The following is a 20,598-nucleotide window of genomic DNA, read 5'->3' on the forward strand; positions in this document are numbered from 1 at the left end:
GACATACCTGTGTTTGCCTGGCTTACCGAGGCCCACCATAGAAATTCCTTTTGTAGGCATGGAATGAGCGGTATGGTTGTCTCTAGGTTGTTGCTGTGTTGAGACCATAAACTTTTTAGGTACCAGTGAAGCTATCTCATGTGTAGTCTTGCTAATGGAACCAGGAGAATGCAGGATGCCATGTAACCCAGGGCCTGTAGGAATCTCCTTGCAGTCATCTGGGTGAGTTTTGCCAAACCTTTGAAATAATGAGTTAATTTCTTTTGCTTGTCTTCTGTCAGGTAAGCCATTTGAGAGGTTGTGTCTAAATTGGCTCCTAAGAAAGTTATTTGCTGGGATGGCTGCAGTCTGGACTTGTGGAAGTTGACTGTGTATCCCAGAGCTTGCAGCATTTGAATGACATAATCCAAGTTTTTTGTCAAAATCAGTTTGTCGTCCGCTTGTATGAGGCAGTCGTCCAGGTACGGGTAAATTTGGATCCCCTGGAGCCTGCAATGAGCAATTACTGAAGCCAGGCATTTTGTAAATACTCTGGGTGCAGTAGATAAGCCAAATGGCAATGCTGAGAATTGATAATGCTCTGGCCCTGCAAGAAATCTGAGGTATCTTCTGCAGCTGTGTCTGATAGGGACATGCAGGTATGCCTCCTTGAGGTCCAGAGTAATCAGCCAAGACCCCTTGCCCAGCATGGGAAGGAGTTGCTGTAAGGTCAGCATTTTGAACTTTGGTACTATGAGAAAGGTATTTAATGCGGACAAATCCAGTATTGGTCTCCATTGAGTTTCTTTTCTTGGAACAAGGAACAGTCTTGAGTAGAACCCCTGGCCTTGTTCTTGTTGTGGAACTTTTTCTATTGCATTGATCTGAGCCAGCAGAGAAATTTGCTTGATAGCCTCTGCTCTCTGGTTTTGCGGTAGGTTTGGCATGCCTTGTTTCCTTGGTAAGGTATGAAAGTGGAACCTGTAGCCTTGGTCTATAATGTCCAAAATCCATTTGTCCTTTGTCAATCTGTGCCAATTGTCTGAAAACAGAGACAATTTTCTGCCCAAGGGAAGTAGAGGAAAGTCATTGGGATTGTCCCTGTGGGGCAGGAGAAGCCCCTGTGTCACTTCTTTGGTTTGCTGGTTGCCATTGTCGTCCCCTGTAGGAACCTCTGTATTGTCCTCTTCCTCGGCCACGCCTGTTTTTGCCCCTTTGAAATCTTTCAGTATTAGGAAAGGACCAGTTTTTTGAAGGCCAATTCCTGCTGAATCTGGGTGGCTGAACCTGAAGGAAATCTTTGACTGTCTGAACTGACTTGGCTTTTTCCTCAATGGTCTTTAATACATCTTTAGCATTAGCACCAAAAAGCTTGTTCTTTTCCAAGGGTGCATCAAGAAGTTTTGCCTTAACATGATCTGGTAGAGGTTGTTCTTTTAACCATGCATGTCTACGAATGACAGCCCCTGTCATAGCTGCCCTACATGAAGCTTCCAAAGCATCATAACCACACTGAAGAAAGTGATTGCTAACTTGCTGAGAGTTATGTACAGCCTCCTGCAAAGACTTCCTATCTAAAGGTTCAGTAGAGGCCAAAGTTTTCTGTAAATCATCTAACAGGAAATCCTGGTATTGAAACATATGAAAGAGACAATTGAGAGCTCTCATAGATAAAGTAGTGGAGGTGTAAACCTTCTTCCCCCATCTCTCTAATGACCTAGCTTCCCTGTTGGAAGGCAAAGGATTTTTGGAGGTGGTAGCTGAAACCCCTTTCGGCCCCTGTGAAATAGTTTCCAAATCAACAGCATGGGCCCTAATGAAATGAGAATGTGTTTCAGGGACTCTATAGTATCTGTCCGGCTTGGCAGGAGCTGGAGGGAGAGTATCAGAGGTAACACTGGAGTCAGAGTATAGATCATCCAAAACATCAAGCACAGGAGGTATAGCTAAGGGCCTGTGTTGGGGCTTTTTAAGGAAGGTTCGAAGGCGCTTTCTGGAATCAGAATATTCCTGGCCTTGCCACTTAAAATGTTCCCTCATGGAATGCAGAACTTCCCCAAAAGAAATATCCTCAAGAGGGGAGGCCGAGGGGATGGAGTCCTCTGCATCTGAGTCCTCGTAGGTCTGGAAAGGCTGGCTATCGGAGTGGCCAGAGGCCTCAGAATCCTCATCTGAAGGGAGAGGGTCAGGGGGCTCAACCCTAGGCCTCTTATCAGGAAGAGGCTGGGATCCTCTCTCAGGATGGGCCTGGGAACCTCTGATCATGGAGATTAAGTCTGCTGCCATAGTCATGATTTGTGTTTCAGGAGTAGGCTGAGGTAAGGCTTTAGCAGTAAGGTGCTTGGTCTTGCTGGCTGGCTTAGCACGTGTGTAGGCCTTGATAGACATGGACATGGGAGGCCTAGCAGCTCCACGTGCAGGAGTGACCTTATCCACAGCAATGGTCTCGGGCATTTCCTCGGTTTCAGTATCCGGAGGAAAATCAATAACAGGCGTCGGTGTGGTCTCCGGTATCGGAGGAATCGGTAATGCGGTGTCTTCGGTTCGGAGTGGTGAAATAACCGCCTCAGAGGGAACCAGGGCACTCGCGGTAGGGTTTGGCGTGGTGTCGGTGGAAGATGCGGGCCGAAGATGTCGGTCCCGGTCTTTGCGTGTTTTAGGAGTCTGCGATGTCGGTAATTCCGACGGCATTGTGTAATCGAATTTTTCACTGAAAAAGTCTTCAGCGAACTCCGCCCGGCGCCTGAGAGTGCGCTTATTGAAGCGAGCACAGGCAGCACAGGCCGAGACGTCGTGGTCTGGGCCAAGGCAAGGAAGGCAGTAAGAATGGAAATCCTTATGAGGTATTTGTTTACCACATGACAAACAATTATTAACTTTTTCAGTAATTTCTGACATCGGCTGAGGCAAGAAAAGGTCCCCAACGGAGTACTTAGCTTTTTTGATGACTTCGGATCGAAGAATACAGGAGCTGACCGACCGGCACTTGCGAACTGCTTCTGCTTCGGGCACCGCGCGGCAAGAAAGACTGAAGAAGATGGCGTCGGCTGATGCTTATATACTCCTGCCGCTCTGACGTCGGAGAGAAATGCGACATCAGCCGACGTCGGACCCAGACTTTGGAATCCGGCCGACCGAGGGCTGCCTGAGGCAGGACAACCCATATGTTATGACTGCAGTTGCATTCTTGAAGGACATCAAGAGCGAAAGAATTTAGCGACAAAGCCTGATGAACGGTTCAGGCGTTAAACAAGGCACAAAACCGACAGCGAGGGACGTTGTGGTCTGGGCCTAAACAGGTGACACAGTAAGAATGAAAATCTCTGTGAGGTATTTGCTTTCCACAGGCAAGATAATTGCTTACTTTTTCTGACATTGGTTAGAGACTTCAGGATTATAAACTCAAAAATGAAATTTCAGGTAGCAGCCGACCGGCACTTGCGAACTGCTTCTGCTTCGGGCTCCTCCACAGCAAGAAAGACTGATGTAATGGGGTCGGCTGCCTGTTTTATACCCCTGACAACCTGACGTCATGGAAGAAGCGACAGCATCCGACGCAAAAATACTAAGACTCTGTTATTCGGGCTGACTGAGGGCTACCTGCAGGCACATAATCCAAGTGTGATGACTGCAATAGTGAAACAGGAATAACATCATCCTTTCTACTACCTGGAAGGCTGAAGGGATGGACAATGCCACATGCTCACTCCTGGCAGGTAGGCCCACCTGAGAAGAGGAAAAAGAACAAGACAGTGCCTCCCGGCCTCCAGACAGTACCGGCCCAAGCTGTTGAGGTCCAAAGCACCAAGGAGAAGGGACCACTCTGAAAAAACAGGACCGGAGCCCTCACCCAAGGACTCCGGGGCGACAGGTCAGGCCCGGGACTTTGTCTGCCCTGGGGGAGGATGAGCAGAGGAAATCAGGGACTCAGATGGGGTAGAGACAGAATGGGCTCTAGGCATCCCAGTCTAATCCTTGATGTGTCGCAGGGCCTGGAAGTCTGAAACCACCTGGATCACATGAGAAGAAAGCAAAAGGGTAGGAGAAGAGCCCCTGGCCACATGGGTTGGGGAATCAAGAAGCCCTAACTCAATCTGAGCCTGGAGGAAGGACCATCATCCTGTCCATATTGGATGGGAGCAAGCTCCTGGAGGACCTAAAAGCAGAGGAACTAGCTGGGGATGGTTGTCCGGACCCTGAGGATCATCCATGCCTCACAGGAGATCAGCTTCTGCACTTGGACTGCCCCAAGCAAGAATCCAAAGAGGAGTCCTCTATAACAATGGTAGGATCTGACACGGATCTGGATTCAGGCCTCCTCAGATCAGAAGAACTGAGGAGACGAGCATTTGGACCCTGCATGATTCGGATCCAAGGGAGTCGGATCCGTGGTAGGTCTGAATCTGGTTGGATCCGAGGGCCTCGATCCAGAACCCTTGGATCTGGGCATAGACTCCCTCAACCTCTGATCCGAAGGCTTCGGATCCAGGGGTAGAGTCGCGAGACCTGGGATCCAAGGTTGTCAGATCTGACAGAGCTGAGGCTGGAGTCAGAGCAGAAGAACTGGGGTCCAACAGCCTGGTCTTCTTAAAGGAAGATGACCTTAGAAAAGAGGTGGCTTTTCTCTTGTGGTCAGAGGGTCCAGGCTTGACCGGAGACTGGTCCAACGGACTCTCTTTGATCCTTCCCTTCAATAATAACTTGTTTTGGCACTCGACCAAAGCCCTGGGGTTGAATTAAGCACAAATGTCACATTCAACCTCCTCCAGGTGGTCAGCACCCAGACAACAGAGGCACTCCTTGTGCAAGTCAGACATGGGCATCTTCCAACCACACGAGGAGCACCTTTTAAAGACAACTGGTTTGTCCGACATGACAAAAGTGCAAACCAAGCACCAAAACCCAAGGGACCTCTCAAAATGGCTAACCAGGAGAAATGCCAAGGCCAAACAAACCAGAAAAGACTACCAACACAATAGACAATAACTGAGAAAGTACTACTACTCTAAAAGCCTAAGGAAGCAAGGAAGAAAAAGGAGGCCAAAACTACAACAACCACTGCAAAAAAAAAAACAAAACAAAAAAAAAAAAAAACGGGAGTGGAGGAATATGATAGACTAAGCCAGAAGGACAAACAAGCTACAAAAAACTACAAATTCACTAAAAATAGAGAGTTTAGCCAAAAGTAAAGAAATTTTAAAGTACTTATCCCCACTGGAGACTTGGGCCGGTAGAAATCATGTCTGATGCTGAGCGTGGAAAAGGAGATCTGGGGGGCAGGTGGAGGGTAGCAAGGGATTATGGGAGTGGGAGGAGAGCTCGGGCCTAGAAGTTGTCTGAGAAATGGCTGGCTTGGATCCAATGTTGGATCCTATGACCCAAGAGTGAGGAATAGTTACATGGATAATATCAGATCCCATTGTTAACTGGGAATCCAGAGATTCCTGGATTCTGTAAATACAAACTCCCTGGACCAGATTGACAAGATGCTGACCAGGGGCACAAAGATATTTGATCTGGTCCTCACTAATATGGAAGAGTGCTGCACACCCCCAAGTTTAATGCCCTCTCTGGTAAGGTCAGACCACAAAATGGTCTCCTTTGAAGTAAAAATAAAAACTAGAACCCCAGCGAATCCTGGAATATTCAGGAACTACTCTAAGGCTAACTTCATACTATTAAGCGATGACCTGGAAAAATTTAAAGTCCCCATAAACTCTGAGAATACTGCTGCCTATGCAGAACTATTCACAGAAACTCTATACAAATATGCTAATAGCTGCTCCCACCAAAAATAAGTACAGAACTAACTCAAAAGACAACTCACCCTGGTGGAATCACAAAATCAGTAGGCTGTATGACAGAAAGAAAATCATGGCAAACATTAGAAAGCGTAACACTCAGCAGGATAAAAACATTTTCAAACTAAACAAACCACTTAGAGGACAAATAAAGTCTACCAATGCCAAATCTGAGGTAAATCTGGCCTCCCAGGCCAAGGACAACTACAAGGTTTTCTTTAGCTATGTCATGTCTGCAACCACAAATGCCATACACAACTGCATGCAGTGCTCATTGTTAATAGTGCCACTGATACTGAGCCAGAATATATAGCAAACCTGCTTCAACTTTACCCTTTCAACCCCTCAACCTCGCTTCAGGAAATACCATCAAATATAACTCCTCCTATTATCACTAGGAAAAAAGTCCTCAATGCTCTCTCAAATGCCACAAACACTGCATTGAGGGGGCCAGACAATATCCCAGGAAGCCTTCTAAAAAAATATGAAACATGACCAATCAGGCCTTCTGGAATCACTGTCTAACCATAGCCTCCAAACAGGCTTTGTGCCTCGTGAATGGAGAACAGCAACAGTCATTCATTTGCATGAAGGTGGGCCATCTACAGACCATGGAGACTACAGACCCACAAATTCTACAGATCTCACATGCAAAGCCATGAAAAGAATTACCATGGAAATGATCAAAAATGAAACAAGAATTCTCCAGACACTGGACTCAACCCAATTTGGTTTTGTCAAGGGCAGGTCAAGCCTACTCCAACTAATGGACTTCCTGCAGACGATCGCCAAAGTAATGGATGAGGGCAAAACTGTTCACACTGCCTACCCTGACCTGGCTAAGGCATTTGACACTGGGCATTGTTGACAAACTCAAGAGGTTGGATATAAACACTTACATCACCCAGTGGGTAGCTAGATGGCTCACAGACAGGACTTGGGAAGTTAGAACTGGGGAGACCACCTCTATAAAGAGGTCCGTCACAAGTGGAGTCTCTCAGGGATCAGTTCTGGGACTGCGACTTTTTGGTACTTACTTCACTGAAGTCAAGACCAATGTCAATGGTCTCTGCCTGATAAAATCTGCAGATGATTGCAAATTAGGAGCATTCATAGAATCCCCCACTGACACTGATGTCCTTCAGGAAAGGCTGACACAGACAAATATCTTGTGTCAGAGCCATGGACTACAACTAAATGCCAAGAAATGCATAACAGTATCCTTCTGGAAGTCATCCACCGCCTGGTAACTATCATACTGATAACAAACAACCAAGAGTCAACCCATTAATCAGGGCCTTGGGGACACACGCAGACATTGCGTGTCTACAGTACTGAGGAAATCATTCCATGTTGTGCAACTTATAAACAAAGGTATGGCATCTAGGTCCAAGGTGGTCATTGGTCCACTGTATTCAGTGTTCTTCACACCTATCGCTGAGTACAATGCCCCTTTCACATATACCTAACCAGGCACATCCAAACATCAAACTGGAATGTCCACAGAGCTTCCTCATTAAAAGAATACAGAGCATAAGTAGCATGTCCTATGCAGACCATCTCAAAGCATTATCCCTGTATTCTGTCTTCTACAGCTTGTTGAGGGAAGATCTATGCCTGGCATACAAGGCATTGTTGGGCCTCACTCTGATGGATCTCATGCATATCCACAAAACAAACAGCACCAGAATTACCCGTTCTAAAGACTTAAGCCACACAGGCTTGTTGGCTGTTGGTGAAGCACCCTCCAAGAGGAAAAAACGCTGAGAGAAGAAGGGAGCCCCTTTTGAGATTTTAAGTATTTTTTCTCTGTTTATTTGCTAAGTTCTTCTGCATAGCTGCCTAGCTTGAGCATTTGCTGGCTTGTTAAACTTGATTTCTGTATTAGTAGCTGTATTTAGAGCACAACCAAAAGCTGTTTGCTGAATTTCCTGTTTGCACTTAATTTTAAATCGTTTTTTTCTTAAAACTTGCATATTTTCTGTCCTTGACCTAGCACTCTTGTGTGGGGTCATTTACTGCACTGTTATAACTTGATATTACTTGTGAACCTCTGCTATCTCTGAAAAAACAAAAACAAAAAAAAAAATCTTGCTTTTTCCCACTTTTCTGAGAGTTAAAAAAGTTCAGTTACAGGCTTGCTGTTCCTGAACTATTTGAAAGTTTCTGTGAGGCCATTTTTGCTTGGGCTAAAGGACAGTCTCTCTGTTGATCAGTGGCAGTGAATAACATTGAGCAGCTTGCCTGCCCCGTGAGGTGGTTACTGACTTGAAACTGTAGTTTTATTGGCCACTAGGGGTCATTTCCAAAACTCCTTCATCTTCCTCTCTTAAAACCTAGTTGCCTCGTGGTTTGGGCATCTTTTCAGGCTTGTTGGCTGTTGGTGAAGCACCCTCCAAGAGGAAAAAACGCTGAGAGAAGAAGGGAGCCACTTTTGAGATTTCAAGTATTTTTTCTCTGTTTATTTGCTAAGTCTTTCTGCATAGCTGCCTAGCTTGAGCATTTGCTGGCTTGTTAAACTTGATTTCTGTATTAGTAGCTGTATTTAGAGCACAACCAAAAGCTGTTTGCTGAATTTCCTGTTTGCACTTAATTTTAAATAGTTTTTTTCTTAAAACTTGCATATTTTCTGTCCTTGACCTAGCACTCTTGTGTGGGGTCATTTACTGCACTGTTATAACTTGATATTACTTGTGAACCTCTGCTATCTCTGAAAAAAACAAAAACAAAAAAAAATCTTGCTTTTTTCCCACTTTTCTGAGTTAAAAACGTTCAGTTACAGGCTTGCTGTTCCTGAACTATTTGAAAGTTTCTGTGAGGCCATTTTTGCTTGGGCTAAAGGAGAGTCTCTCTGTTGATCAGTGGCAGTGAATAACATTGAGCAGCTTCCCTGCCCTCCGTAGAGGTGGTTACTGACTTGAAACTGTAGTTTTATTGGCCACTAGGGGTCATTTCCAAAACTCCTTCATCTTCCTCTCTTAAAACCTAGTTGCCTCGTGGTTTGGGCGTCTTTTCAGGCTTGTTGGCTGTTGGTGAAGCACCCTCCAAGAGGAAAAAACGCTGAGAGAAGAAGGGAGCCACTTTTGAGATTTTAAGTATTTTTTCTCTGTTTATTTGCTAAGTTTTTCTGCATAACTGCCTAGCTTGAGCATTTGCTGGCTTGTTAAACTTGATTTCTGTATTAGTAGCTGTATTTAGAGCACAACCAAAAGCTGTTTGCTGAATTTCCTGTTTGCACTTAATTTTAAATTGTTTTTTTCTTAAAACTTGCATATTTTCTGTCCTTGACCTAGCACTCGTGTGGGGTCATTTACTGCACTGTTATAACTTGATATTACTTGTGAACCTCTGCTATCTCTGAAAAAACAAAAAAAAAAAAATCTTGCTTTTTTCCCACTTTTCTGAGAGTTAAAAAAGTTCAGTTACAGGCTTGCTGTTCCTGAACTATTTGAAAGTTTCTGTGAGGCCATTTTTGCTTGGGCTAAAGGAGAGTCTCTCTGTTGATCAGTGGCAGTGAATAACATTGAGCAGCTTCCCTGCCCCCCGTAGAGGTGGTTACTGACTTGAAACTGTAGTTTTATTGTCCGTTTTGGGTGTCTTCCTGCTTCTTTCCAGCCCCTGCTATGAAGCACGCTTTAACGTGCTTTAGCGCGATTTAGCGCGGAGTTGCCACTAGAGCAGCATCGGGCAGCGCCGGTTAAACAAGGTTAAACTCTTTCTGGCTCCAGAAAGTCTGTTCTTCAATTTTTCCCTTAGAACTGCTCTGTTAGGAACCTAAACAGTTTACACCTTCACTAAAAAGTGCAGCACTTGTTCCAAATAGCTTTTCCTTCTCAAAAAGCTCAGCACTTGTCTTATAAGCATATCCCTTGTCTTATAAGCATTCTCTTTGCAGGTCAAGCACTCCTATATTATACAAATCTCTCACTAGCAAAACCCCCCAGGAGTGTCGACTTCCCTGCTAAGCCCACTACTTTTCTGTCTCATACCAACTCATAAATCTTTCTAGCATGTCGAAGGTTCAGATGCTGGCGTCCTCTCCTGCCCAGTTGGTGAATCTGGGAATTCTGAGACAATGTTACAATTGCCTCATGTACACGGACAACCCTCTCCTCCTCCCACGTAACACTAACACTTGCGAGAGATGCAGCTATTTAGCCAAACTGGAGGCTGAGCTCTCTCAACTCAGGACTGGCAAGACCAGGCAGGAGGAGAAGGCAACTACACACACCACAATACCAGTCTCACATAACTCAACCACACCACTGAATCAAACACATAAACACACTAAGACATACTCGGAGGCTCTGAGTAAAATTTACCTAAACAGCAGAGGCCTCCAAAGCAGACACCCAAGCAACTGCAAACTCAATACACCACACAAACAACACATAAACAATAAAATCAGTGTGCAAAGCAGTCACTGCCCTTAAGGCCAAATACAACACCAAACATACTTGTCATAGGTGACTCCATAGTCAGACACACTGACGTCCCACTCACCAGGCTGAACAAGGAGAAGGTCACGGTAAGCTGCCTATCGGGCGCTAGAATCCGCCACATAACACAAGCACTCAGGTCACTCCACGGCAAGTACAAGTATGACACAGTCATTGTCCATGCTGGTGTGAACGACCCGAGACGTACCTCCCTGGACTACATGAAAAGAGACATAGAGGAGCTCTCTGATTATGTAGCCCAGGCAGGTATGACCCTGACCCTGAGCAGTATCCTTCCTTCACCAAGAATGATGCCACAATATAGTGACAAGATGATCAGCTTTAACAATTGGCTTAATTTCTGGTGTCATTCAAAGGGGATCCAGTGCCTGTCTGCCTGGGATGACATGCTCGACAAGCCACGCTGCTTCGCAAGGGATGGCTTGCACCTGTCACCCCTGGGATTCCGGATATTGGCCAAGGCTCTTGCCACCCCCATTGTGACTTTTTTAGGCAAGGCTCAAATTCTAAACCTACCACCCTACAAAACAAAAAACGTGAAGAAACTAATGCTGCTCAATGCCAGAAGTCTAAATCTCAAAATGCACGCACTCGAGGCCCTTCTCAGTATGCAGAACATCGATGTCTGTGCTGTGACTGAAACCTGGTTTCAAGGCTCCTGAGAGCACCCCGGCACTATCAGGTTTCATCTCATATCATGCGTTCCGGCCCCAAAACCCAGACCACACCACAAAAGGAGGGGGTGTATCCATATTCATCAAGGATACCCACACCTCCAGGTTGGTGGCTACGCATGAAGCATCGGAAACCATCCAGGTGCAATTAACCATAGGCAAAACTGCTCTACAATTTGTAGCATGCTACAGGCCACCCTCTCAAACTCAGGAAACCCACACAGCCTTCCTGAAGACACTGGAGGGTATAAATGTATCACCAAACACCATCATATTGGGTGACTTCAACTACCCGAATATAGACTGGGAACATTACTCAAGCCCAAACTTTCTAGTCCAAAGGTTCCTGGAGTTCATAAATTCAAATGCCATGGAACAACTAGTCACCGTCCCCACAAGAGGAGAAAATATACTAGATCTCATCATCACGAACATGGGGACAAAATGCTCCACACCGGAAGTATATCCCTCATTGGTGAGATCAGATCATAAACTAATCTCACTAGAAATCCACATCCCGCCCGCACCCCAAACAAAAAAGACCACGGTGAAGAACTTCTCTAAAGCAAACTTCACACTACTCAAGACAGGTGTGGTACCCTTCAAGGCCCCGAGCCAATGGAAACCACAACCCAAGCTGCGGAAGCCCTTACAAATGCCTTCTATGAACACCTTCAGGACTGCATGGATCAGGCAATCCCAAATAAAACCAAGACTCTTTCCACCAAGGGCAAACGTCCAGTCTGGTGGACCCCAGCCATAAACAAACTTTACAATAAGAGGAGAAAGCTATTACATGATAGAGCAAAATCCCAAAAGGGAAGGCATCTTTGATCAGCACTAGCAAGAAACTACGATCCCTCATAAAATCATCCAAGGCCAACTTTGAGAGAAAAATTGCCATAGATTCAAAAGACAATCATAAGGCCTTCTTCAGCTATGTCAGAAACCTGGGTGGAAACTCCCAGATATGCTCAGAATTAGTCCAAAATTATACAAAAATCACTGAACCCACAGACATTGCCAACATACTGGCAGACAGGTTCAGCGCAAACTTCACCCCCCTCTCCCCCAAAAGGAGAGATAACTATCCCAACTGAGAGTAGCCTCCCAGTCATCTCAAATGCGCAGGTGAAAGCTGCTCTCTCTAAAGCTAAAAACACAGCATCAATGGGACCGGATGGGGTCCCCGGCTGTGTGCTACATGAACTCAATGAAGAACTAAACCCGCACATAAGGCAGCTGTTTAATCTTAGCCTCACCACAGGATATGTGCCCAAGGAGTGGCATACGGCAACTGTGGTCCCACTCCACAAAGGCGGTGCCTCTACGGACCCTGGTAATTACCACCCCATAAGCTTAACAAGCCTGGTCTGCAAAGCTATGGAGAGGATCATAATGGAACTCATAAACAAGGACATAGGGGACTTGCAAACCTTGGACCCAACCCAGTTTGGCTTTGTCAAGGGCAGATCTTGTCTTTTGAACTTGGTCGACTTCTTCGAAACAGTCACCAAGGCCATTGATGAGGGAAAGGCAGTCCATACAGCCTACCTTGACCTTGCAAAAGCTTTCGACACAATACCCCACTCGGGTATTATAGAGAAACTTACCAGCTTAAATGTAAACCCATATGTCACAAGATGGGTTGCAAACTGGCTAAAGGACAGAACCCACAGGGTTAGAGTTGCTGGAGCCATGTCAGACTCCAAGCCGGTTACAAGTGGAGTCCCACAGGGCTCAGTCCTTGGCCCCCTATTGTTCGGCATCTACTTCTCAGAAGTACAGGCAAACATAGGAGGACTATGGTTGACAAAGTTTGCGGATGACTGCAAACTGGGTGCCACAGTGGATAGTACATCGGACACAGACATCCTTCAGAGGGGTCTCACGGAAACTGATAGCTGGTGCCAGAGCCATGGCCTGAAGTTAAACGCAAAAAAGTGTATAGTCATACCCTTCGGGAAAAACAGGGTAACCCCAAGCTACCATATAGTGGCAACCCACTAAGCACAGAAGAGGTTATCAGGGACCTGGGGACCCAGGTTGACAGTGGCCTCTCATTTGACGCTCACGTTGCTAAAGTGGTTCGAAAGACCTTCTACATTGCCCACCTGATCATGAAGGGATTCACATCCAGATCAAGTGAGGTCATTGTTCCCCTGTACTCTTCACTTATCAGACCAATGATCGAGTACAATGCCCCATTCGGGATGTATCTCACCCGACACCTGCAGCAATTGGAGAGACCCCAAAAGTTCCTCACCAAAAGGATAAAGGGACTCCAAAACCTGTCATATGCTGCCAGACTGAAGAAACTCCAACTCTATTCAGTTGCATACCATCTGCTTAGAGGTGACCTGTGCCTGACATACAAGGCCATGACCAACCCGGAATTAATGGACATGCTCCACCTCAAAAAATCCAAATCCACCAAAACCACTAGAGCAAGAGACTTAAACCTTAGCACGGATATAAATAGGACGTGCTGGAGGGATAGATTTATCACCCAGAGACTCCCCATGCTGTGGAATAAAATCTCGGTCCATGTGAGGCAGAGCACCTCGCTGGCTCTGTTCAAGAGAAATCTTGACCGGTGGATGGGAGATCGTAGGTTTACCCCGGGAATCATCTCTGTGTCACTACTGGACAGAGGCACAACAAACTAATGGGCACAGTATTTCTAACATAAGGGGCGGCGTAAGCCACATAACTTTGGGCTAGGCTTATAAATGCCCTGGGGCAGTTAGCCTAGTATAAACCTATGAACCTATATTAACAGGACCTGCTGGAGAGACAGCTATGTAACCCATAGACTACCCCTTGTCTGGAAGAGGCTCCCCATCCATGTGAAGCAGAGTTCCTCTCTAACCCAATTCAAGTGTAACTTGGACAACTGGATATTGAACAGGAAATTCATCCATGGTTTGGCAACTATGTCTCTAATGGGCACAGGCAACCTGTAAACTGTTCATCTCCCAGGCCCCTACTTGTAAATGTTTCATCTCCCAAGCCCCTGCTTACATTTATCAAGGGTACCAAAACTTGTCAGAGATTTGAGATGCATGGTTAGGCTGAAAAGTGACCTAGTGGTCATTATCCTAGTAAACATCTGTGACCCTATGAACCTATAAAAGTAGCATTGCATTCACAATTACTAGTATCATTACTTTCTCCTAAACAGAAAAGACACCGACAATAATTGCCTTTAATAGGTGTCTGACACTCACGTGGGTACTTGCAGGAAATGTTCTACTCAGCATCATTAAAAATTAAACCAAACTGTAAAACAATATTACTATTTCTATATATAAAAAGAAATAAATAGAAAATGTTTCTATACAACACTTCCACAAATTTTTAAACCCTAAGAAATGACGGACAAATTCAAGAAGCAAAGCAGGATGATCTTTCATTCTAGACTAAATAAATCAATCAATAAAAAAATCACTGACAGGATGCAGTGTTCTTTCTTTGGTGTCAAGCCTCTTTCTAAAGGCCAAGGTGCAAAAGCCATTTGCCCTTAGGGATATCAGACTGAAGAAAAAACTAGACCGGGGGGGGGGGTATCCACCTCCTTCCAACTCCCAGTCTCACCATGATTTTCTACAGCAATGACCTTTATTAATATCACTTAATCCTGCTAATGGTAAATTCCACAATTCTTTGCGTGATCTTATTCTAGTCCAATCTTATACACACAAAAATCTCCAGATTCACATTATTAGCATTGGCATTCAACCTAAATACCATAAAAATAACTATTAGCACTTTCCTCAATGTTCCATTCACATGCACTATGTTGTCATTCAGGAAGCTTATGTTCAATCCAGATTTCACATTGACATGTAAAAAGAACACCAGGATGCTAAAGCAGTAGAAGCATGAAGTGCTGGTTTGACAAAGATTAGAGCTAAATATGTGTTGGTCAGTGAGCCTGCTACAGTCACAAGGGAAATTATGCTTAGTTCGATTCTCAGCTAGAGCGTCTTCTTTATGGAGACATGCGTGAATGGGCGTACCTTCGTTGAAGGTTGTGCGTCGGGGCTGGCAAACTTGGCACGTAAAAAATCTACTGCCAATCATTAGCGGACCGGAGTTTCCGCTGTGGTGACCCCTAACTGGGAAAAGCCGAAGGAAGACTACATATGGGATAGCAAAAAGTGAGTGCATTTTAAATAACAGGCACCACAATGGAAGAAAAATTCACTGCTGCAAATTTAACAAAACCCTAACTCTTACGCATTTGTCTAAATCTAATTTGCTTCTGGCAGTTTTCTGCTATTGTGTATTGTACATGCAGGTTCAACACCTATGCAAGAATTTCAGTTTCACCTGCACAAACAAATCGGTAGCCCTGAGTGATGTGGGGGGCAAGTCCTCCACATTCCAAATGCAGGGAATAAACTTAATATAGAAACTTCTGAGGCTGCACAACCTCATGTAAAGTTCAGTATAATTATGCAAATGACTTAACCATGTTTTCTGCACAGTGTTATGCACAGTTTTCATGGATCTCAATCATTGCAACTACTGCCTTTGCCAAAAAAGGGAGGGCGAGGTTGATAAAATCAGAGTGGTTAGTTTAACAGGTGCACAGAATGAATTTTTCAGATTCGAACAGGGTACATTCTTGGGATAAGGGCACATACTAGCTCAGATCTGAATGGCAAGTTGAAAGATGCACAGAGAAGACGAGGAAAGAATAAATCAGATTACTGCCCAAGCCAGGGGCATCTCAAACAACTTAACCTGCCTTAGCTACCCTGACTGTTGCTCCACAGCTTAAAAAGACTGCTAATCCTGTCATGACCTTTAATAACTTACCCTGCCTTAGCCACACTGATTGTTTGTTGCTCCATAGCTTCATGAATACTCGTCCTGTCATGCTCTTTGATGCTGTTGAATTCATCAATACAGCACAAACCTCCATCTGCCAATACAAGAGCTCCAGCCTCCAGGTTCCACTCTCCAGAATCTTTCACAGCAGTAACAGTTAGGCCTGAAACAACAAGCAAATACTGATTTTGGTACCCTCAAATACACAGGTTTAGCTAGTGGTTTGAACTGTAAATTTTTTGTACGTTGTATTCTTTTCCATCATACATCCACTTAATTCAACTTCCTCCTAAGATGCTGTCACTGCCATTAACTTGGAGTAAGACTTTTATAAATATAATTAAACATAATTTAATATTTAACCTAATGTCTGAGTTCTATACTAAATCCCTCTTTATGATGTGCAAGTATTTTCATTATATAGACTTCACAGTACTTTTACAATATACTCTCTGCATGCTTGGTGTTGAAACTGTATTCCTCTGTTACATATATTGCTGCTTTGCAATCTTTCTGCCTAGGCAGAGCCAGAAAAGGGTCCATCTGGACCACACCTCTACCCTGGTGATCAAATGGTAGATCAAAAAAATCTTACTTTATAAACTATATGTACACTTGGGTTAGAATGTGGAAAAGTATTAGATAACATCCAGTAACTACTACAAAAATTATAAAATCATTATACATTAAAATAAAACATAGATTCTTAGAACAGAACAAACAGCAGTAAGTATAAACATAATGAAAAGTTTGCTGACGTAATTTGAAATCTGTTTGTGAGGAAAATGAATGCCCAGAAACAAATTAGCTTGGATTCAGAAACACAGCAGCCATGATTGCGGCCACCCCTCCTGTGTTTTCTGTGAATAGGTGATAAGCCCAGATGCTCATCAACAATGAATGCAACCAGGCAAATATCCTGGCTATGGCCACAGCAGGGGTTATGGGAACAGAGGATAGTAGTATGGTACACACACACACACACACACACACACACACACACACACACACACACACACACACACACACACAGGGATGTATGAGCAGCAGTAGTGCTTCTATATGAAGCACAAGCCTTGAGAGTCATTGATGTAAATCTTGCGAGCACAGGCACCCCAACGGGAAGAAAGTATGTGGCAACCCTATACAGTCATGAGGCATGTGTGCCAATCTATTTTTGATGCAATTCATAGAAAATAAAAAATGTACAATACGCTGATTGCATAAGTGTGCACACCCTTAAACTAATACTTGTTGTGTGTGCACGCCCTTAAACTAATACTTTGTTGAAGCACCTTTTGATTTAATTACAGCCTTCAGTCTTCTTGGGTATACACACCTGCGCCATCAATTAAAGAGACTCTGATTAACCCCAAATAAAGTTCAGCTGTCCTACTAGGATTTTTATGACAATTACTCAGTTGCCTGCTACAGCAAAAGCCATGGTTCACAGAGACCTTACAAAGCATCAAAGGGCTCTCATTGTTGAAAGGTATCAGTCAGGAGAAGGGTATAAAAAATTTTGCACAGCATTGGCTATACCATGGAACACAGTGAAGACATCAAAAAGTGGAGAAAATATGGGACAACAGTGACATTGCAAAGAACTGGACGTCCCTGAAAAACTGATGAAAAGACAATATGAAAACTGGTCAGGAAGGCTGCCAAGAGACCTACAGCAACACTGAAGGAGCTGCAGGAATTTCTGGCAAGTACTGGTTGTGTACTACATGTGACAACAATCTCCTGTATTCCCATATGCCTGGACTATGAGGTAGGGTTGCAAGACGGAAGCCTTTTCTTACATAGAAAAAGATCCAGGCCCAGCTAAAATTTGCAAAACAATACATCAAGTCTCCTAAAAGCATGTGGGAAAATGTGTTATGGTCTAATAAGACCAATGTTGAACTTTCTGGCCACAATTTCAAAAGGTACGTTTGGCGCAAAAACAACACTTCGCATCACCAAAAGAACACTATCCCCATGGTGAAGCATGGTGGTGGTAGTATCATGCTTTGGGGTTCCTTTTCTTCAGCTGGAACTGGGACTTTAGTCAAGGTGGAGGGAATTATGAACAGTTCAAAATACCCATCATTTTTGGCCCAAAACCTTCAGGCATCTGCTAGAAAGATGAAGAGGAATTTCACCTTTCAACATGACAATGACCCCAAGCATACATCTAAATCAACAAAAGAATGGCTTCACCAGAAGAAAATTAAAGTTTTGGAATGGCCCAGCCAGAGCCCAGACTTAAATCCAACAGAAAATCTGTGGGGTGACCTGAAGAGGGCTGTGCACAAGAGATGCCCTAGCAATCTGACAAATGTGGAGCACTTTTGCAAGGAAGAGTGGGCAAATAATGCCAAGTCAAGATGTGCCATGCTGACACACTCCTACCCAAGAAGACTGAATGTTGTAATTAAATCAAAAGGTGGTTCAACAAAGTATTAGTTTAAGGGTTTGCATACACGAAGTATTAGTTTAAGGCTGTGTCCACTTATGCAACCAATGTTCTGTACATTTTTTATTTTTTATATTTTTCCCCTAACATATTTGTTTGTTTTTCAACTGAATTGTATAGGATATAGGTCACATTAAAGATGGGAAAAGTTTTGAAATGATTTATTGTGGTCTCAGCTTTTTATATCACAAAAAACTGGCATTTTAATAGGGGTGTGTAAACTTTTTATATCCACTATATATGCAACTCCCTATGGGGCATGAACCCACAACCTCCCCTCACTTGTAGTGTGCAAAGCACTTCATTTACAGAATGAGCTACAGAAGCAGTGAGACAAAGGTGCCATGGAAATACACAGCATTTGGTTGTTACATTACACACCTGCACAAGGAAAGAAAAAAGACAAAGAATGCAACCATGAGAGGACTTTAACCTACAACCACAACTTATAATGTGGAACCTACAGTTATTCCACTTATCATTTTCAAACAACTTCTTTTACAGGTTAAGCTACAATAGTAGTGGGACAAAAAGGCACCAGGGAAGCACACAGCATTTGCTTGTTACACATTTACAGAATGAAAGAATAAAAGCGTCAATAATGACTCTTCAGGACAATACTTTTGGGGTGTAGTGACTCTGATGTGAGTACTGCACTCAGGTGACTTAAGCCCAGTAGTGATTGGGTCTACTTTTTATGCAAACTGAATGATTCCGAAACAATAATGAGTTGAGCTTTAATTAGCATAATCACCGTTCAGGCCAGCCAGTTGAATATGCACGATTCAAGTGCAACGGCAAGCAGAGAACCTCATCACACTATTGAAGAAACTATAGAGTAGCCAACTTTGGAAGCTAAGCAAGCTGAATAGCTGAATGCTTGATCAAGCAAAAGTACACCTCTGCTTTTACAAGATAAATGGTACTTTTTACAAATCTATCTTTTGAGGTACTGCTACTTTTCACAGCTGTTGGACTTGTGGACAAAAATAAGAAATAGGCTTGTCAATAAGTATGTTGGGAAGTTGCACTGACAGAGGTATGTAAGGGTAAAGTACTTGTTGGGCTAAAGGACTATTATGCTCATAAGTGTGTTTGCTGAATGCATTAAATATTTTTAACTCTCAGATAAACAGTCACATCAACTTGCTTACTTGCAATGGTATAGTTAATGTTTTTTGGAGGACATTTCCTCAGGAAACTTATCTGCCTGACTTTAATGAGTGCAGCTACACATGCATAATTCTCAGGTACACACAGCATGCGCTGTGTCCAAAGAGGGAACTGTTGGTGTATGAATTTTCAGGGCAACACAGGAACAAGGCTGCTAATACATCTTTTTCTCATACCTACAGAGCAATGCCTAAAACAGAAGCACATTGTTGATCCTACTGAGACAATTAGCTTTACTAAGTGCTAACACACTAGAGGGATAGATACAGCATGGGAATCACACCTTTTTAATTAATGAGGTCTGACGTTTATTCTCGTGCTTTTTTTTGTAATTTATATCTTTTAGTTTATGAAGGAATACCAAAATATATCTCTTGTGCAACCCACATGCATGGTGCACTAATGTCTCCAGCAGTTGGCCTTTTTTTTGGATAACAAAACCATCTTTTTAAATTGAGTTATTGCAGTAGACTCGACCCAACACCAGAAGTTACAAAAAACTGTAGAGACTACAAACATTTGAAAAGTTATACAGTAGTCTAATGCATCTCGTTTTATTCCCCAGTCTATATAACAGCTCTCACTTGCCTCAAGGCCCTTTGTACTAAGTCTTACCAAGCAACAGGGTTTTCCCATATATTATGGTGATAATGTCTGGTTCCAAAATGAAGAGCATAACTTTGATGTTAATTCAATCCTCTCCTAGTCTAGATGGTCTCCCTGATGCATCACTTCCTCCATTGTCACTCACTACCATTATGTACATTAACTCACCACTGATTTCAAAACCTTGGTGTACTTCTTACCAAATCTGCCATTTCCTTCTGTGAAATATTTAATTTCTAATTCATTCTGTGTGGAGACATGCGTGAATGAGCATACCTTCGTTGAAGGTTGTGTGCCAGGGCCGGCAACTTGGCATGTCAAAATCTACTGCCAATCATTAGCGGACCGGAGTTCCGCTGTGGCTAACTGGGAAAAGCAAAAAAACACAACTCCTCCTCTAAGTATCTTTGTTATTTTAAGGAGATCCAAAATGGTGGGTTCTTCTTTAGTTTACATTTTTTAGTTAATACTAAACAGACTACCACTACTAAATCTCTTCTGATAGCACTACCCACTTTTGGCGAAGGACATCCTATCAGATAGTCTGTTGCATTCTTCCCTAAAATTTGTCTTGTTATATTTCCCTATATTGGTGTGAAACTTTC

The 20,598-nt window shown here is 43.6% G+C and overlaps 1 protein-coding gene across 2 annotated transcripts in view; it reads right to left on the reverse strand.

Annotated features, from left to right (window-relative positions):
* Positions 1-20,598, reverse strand: part of MCM9 (minichromosome maintenance 9 homologous recombination repair factor) — a 1,342,783-nt gene that overhangs the window by 390,814 nt on the left and 931,371 nt on the right. For both annotated transcript variants that reach the window (XM_044074397.1, XM_044074388.1), the window contains one exon: positions 15,742-15,916. In XM_044074397.1, the coding sequence (XP_043930332.1) occupies positions 15,742-15,916 (175 nt within the window). The remainder of the gene's footprint in view (positions 1-15,741; positions 15,917-20,598) is intronic.

Source organism: Protopterus annectens, chromosome 1.part1, assembly GCF_019279795.1.
Source record: "Protopterus annectens isolate FY-2018-M chromosome 1.part1, PAN1.0, whole genome shotgun sequence".
In the NCBI taxonomy this organism is placed as follows: Eukaryota; Metazoa; Chordata; order Ceratodontiformes; family Protopteridae; genus Protopterus; species Protopterus annectens.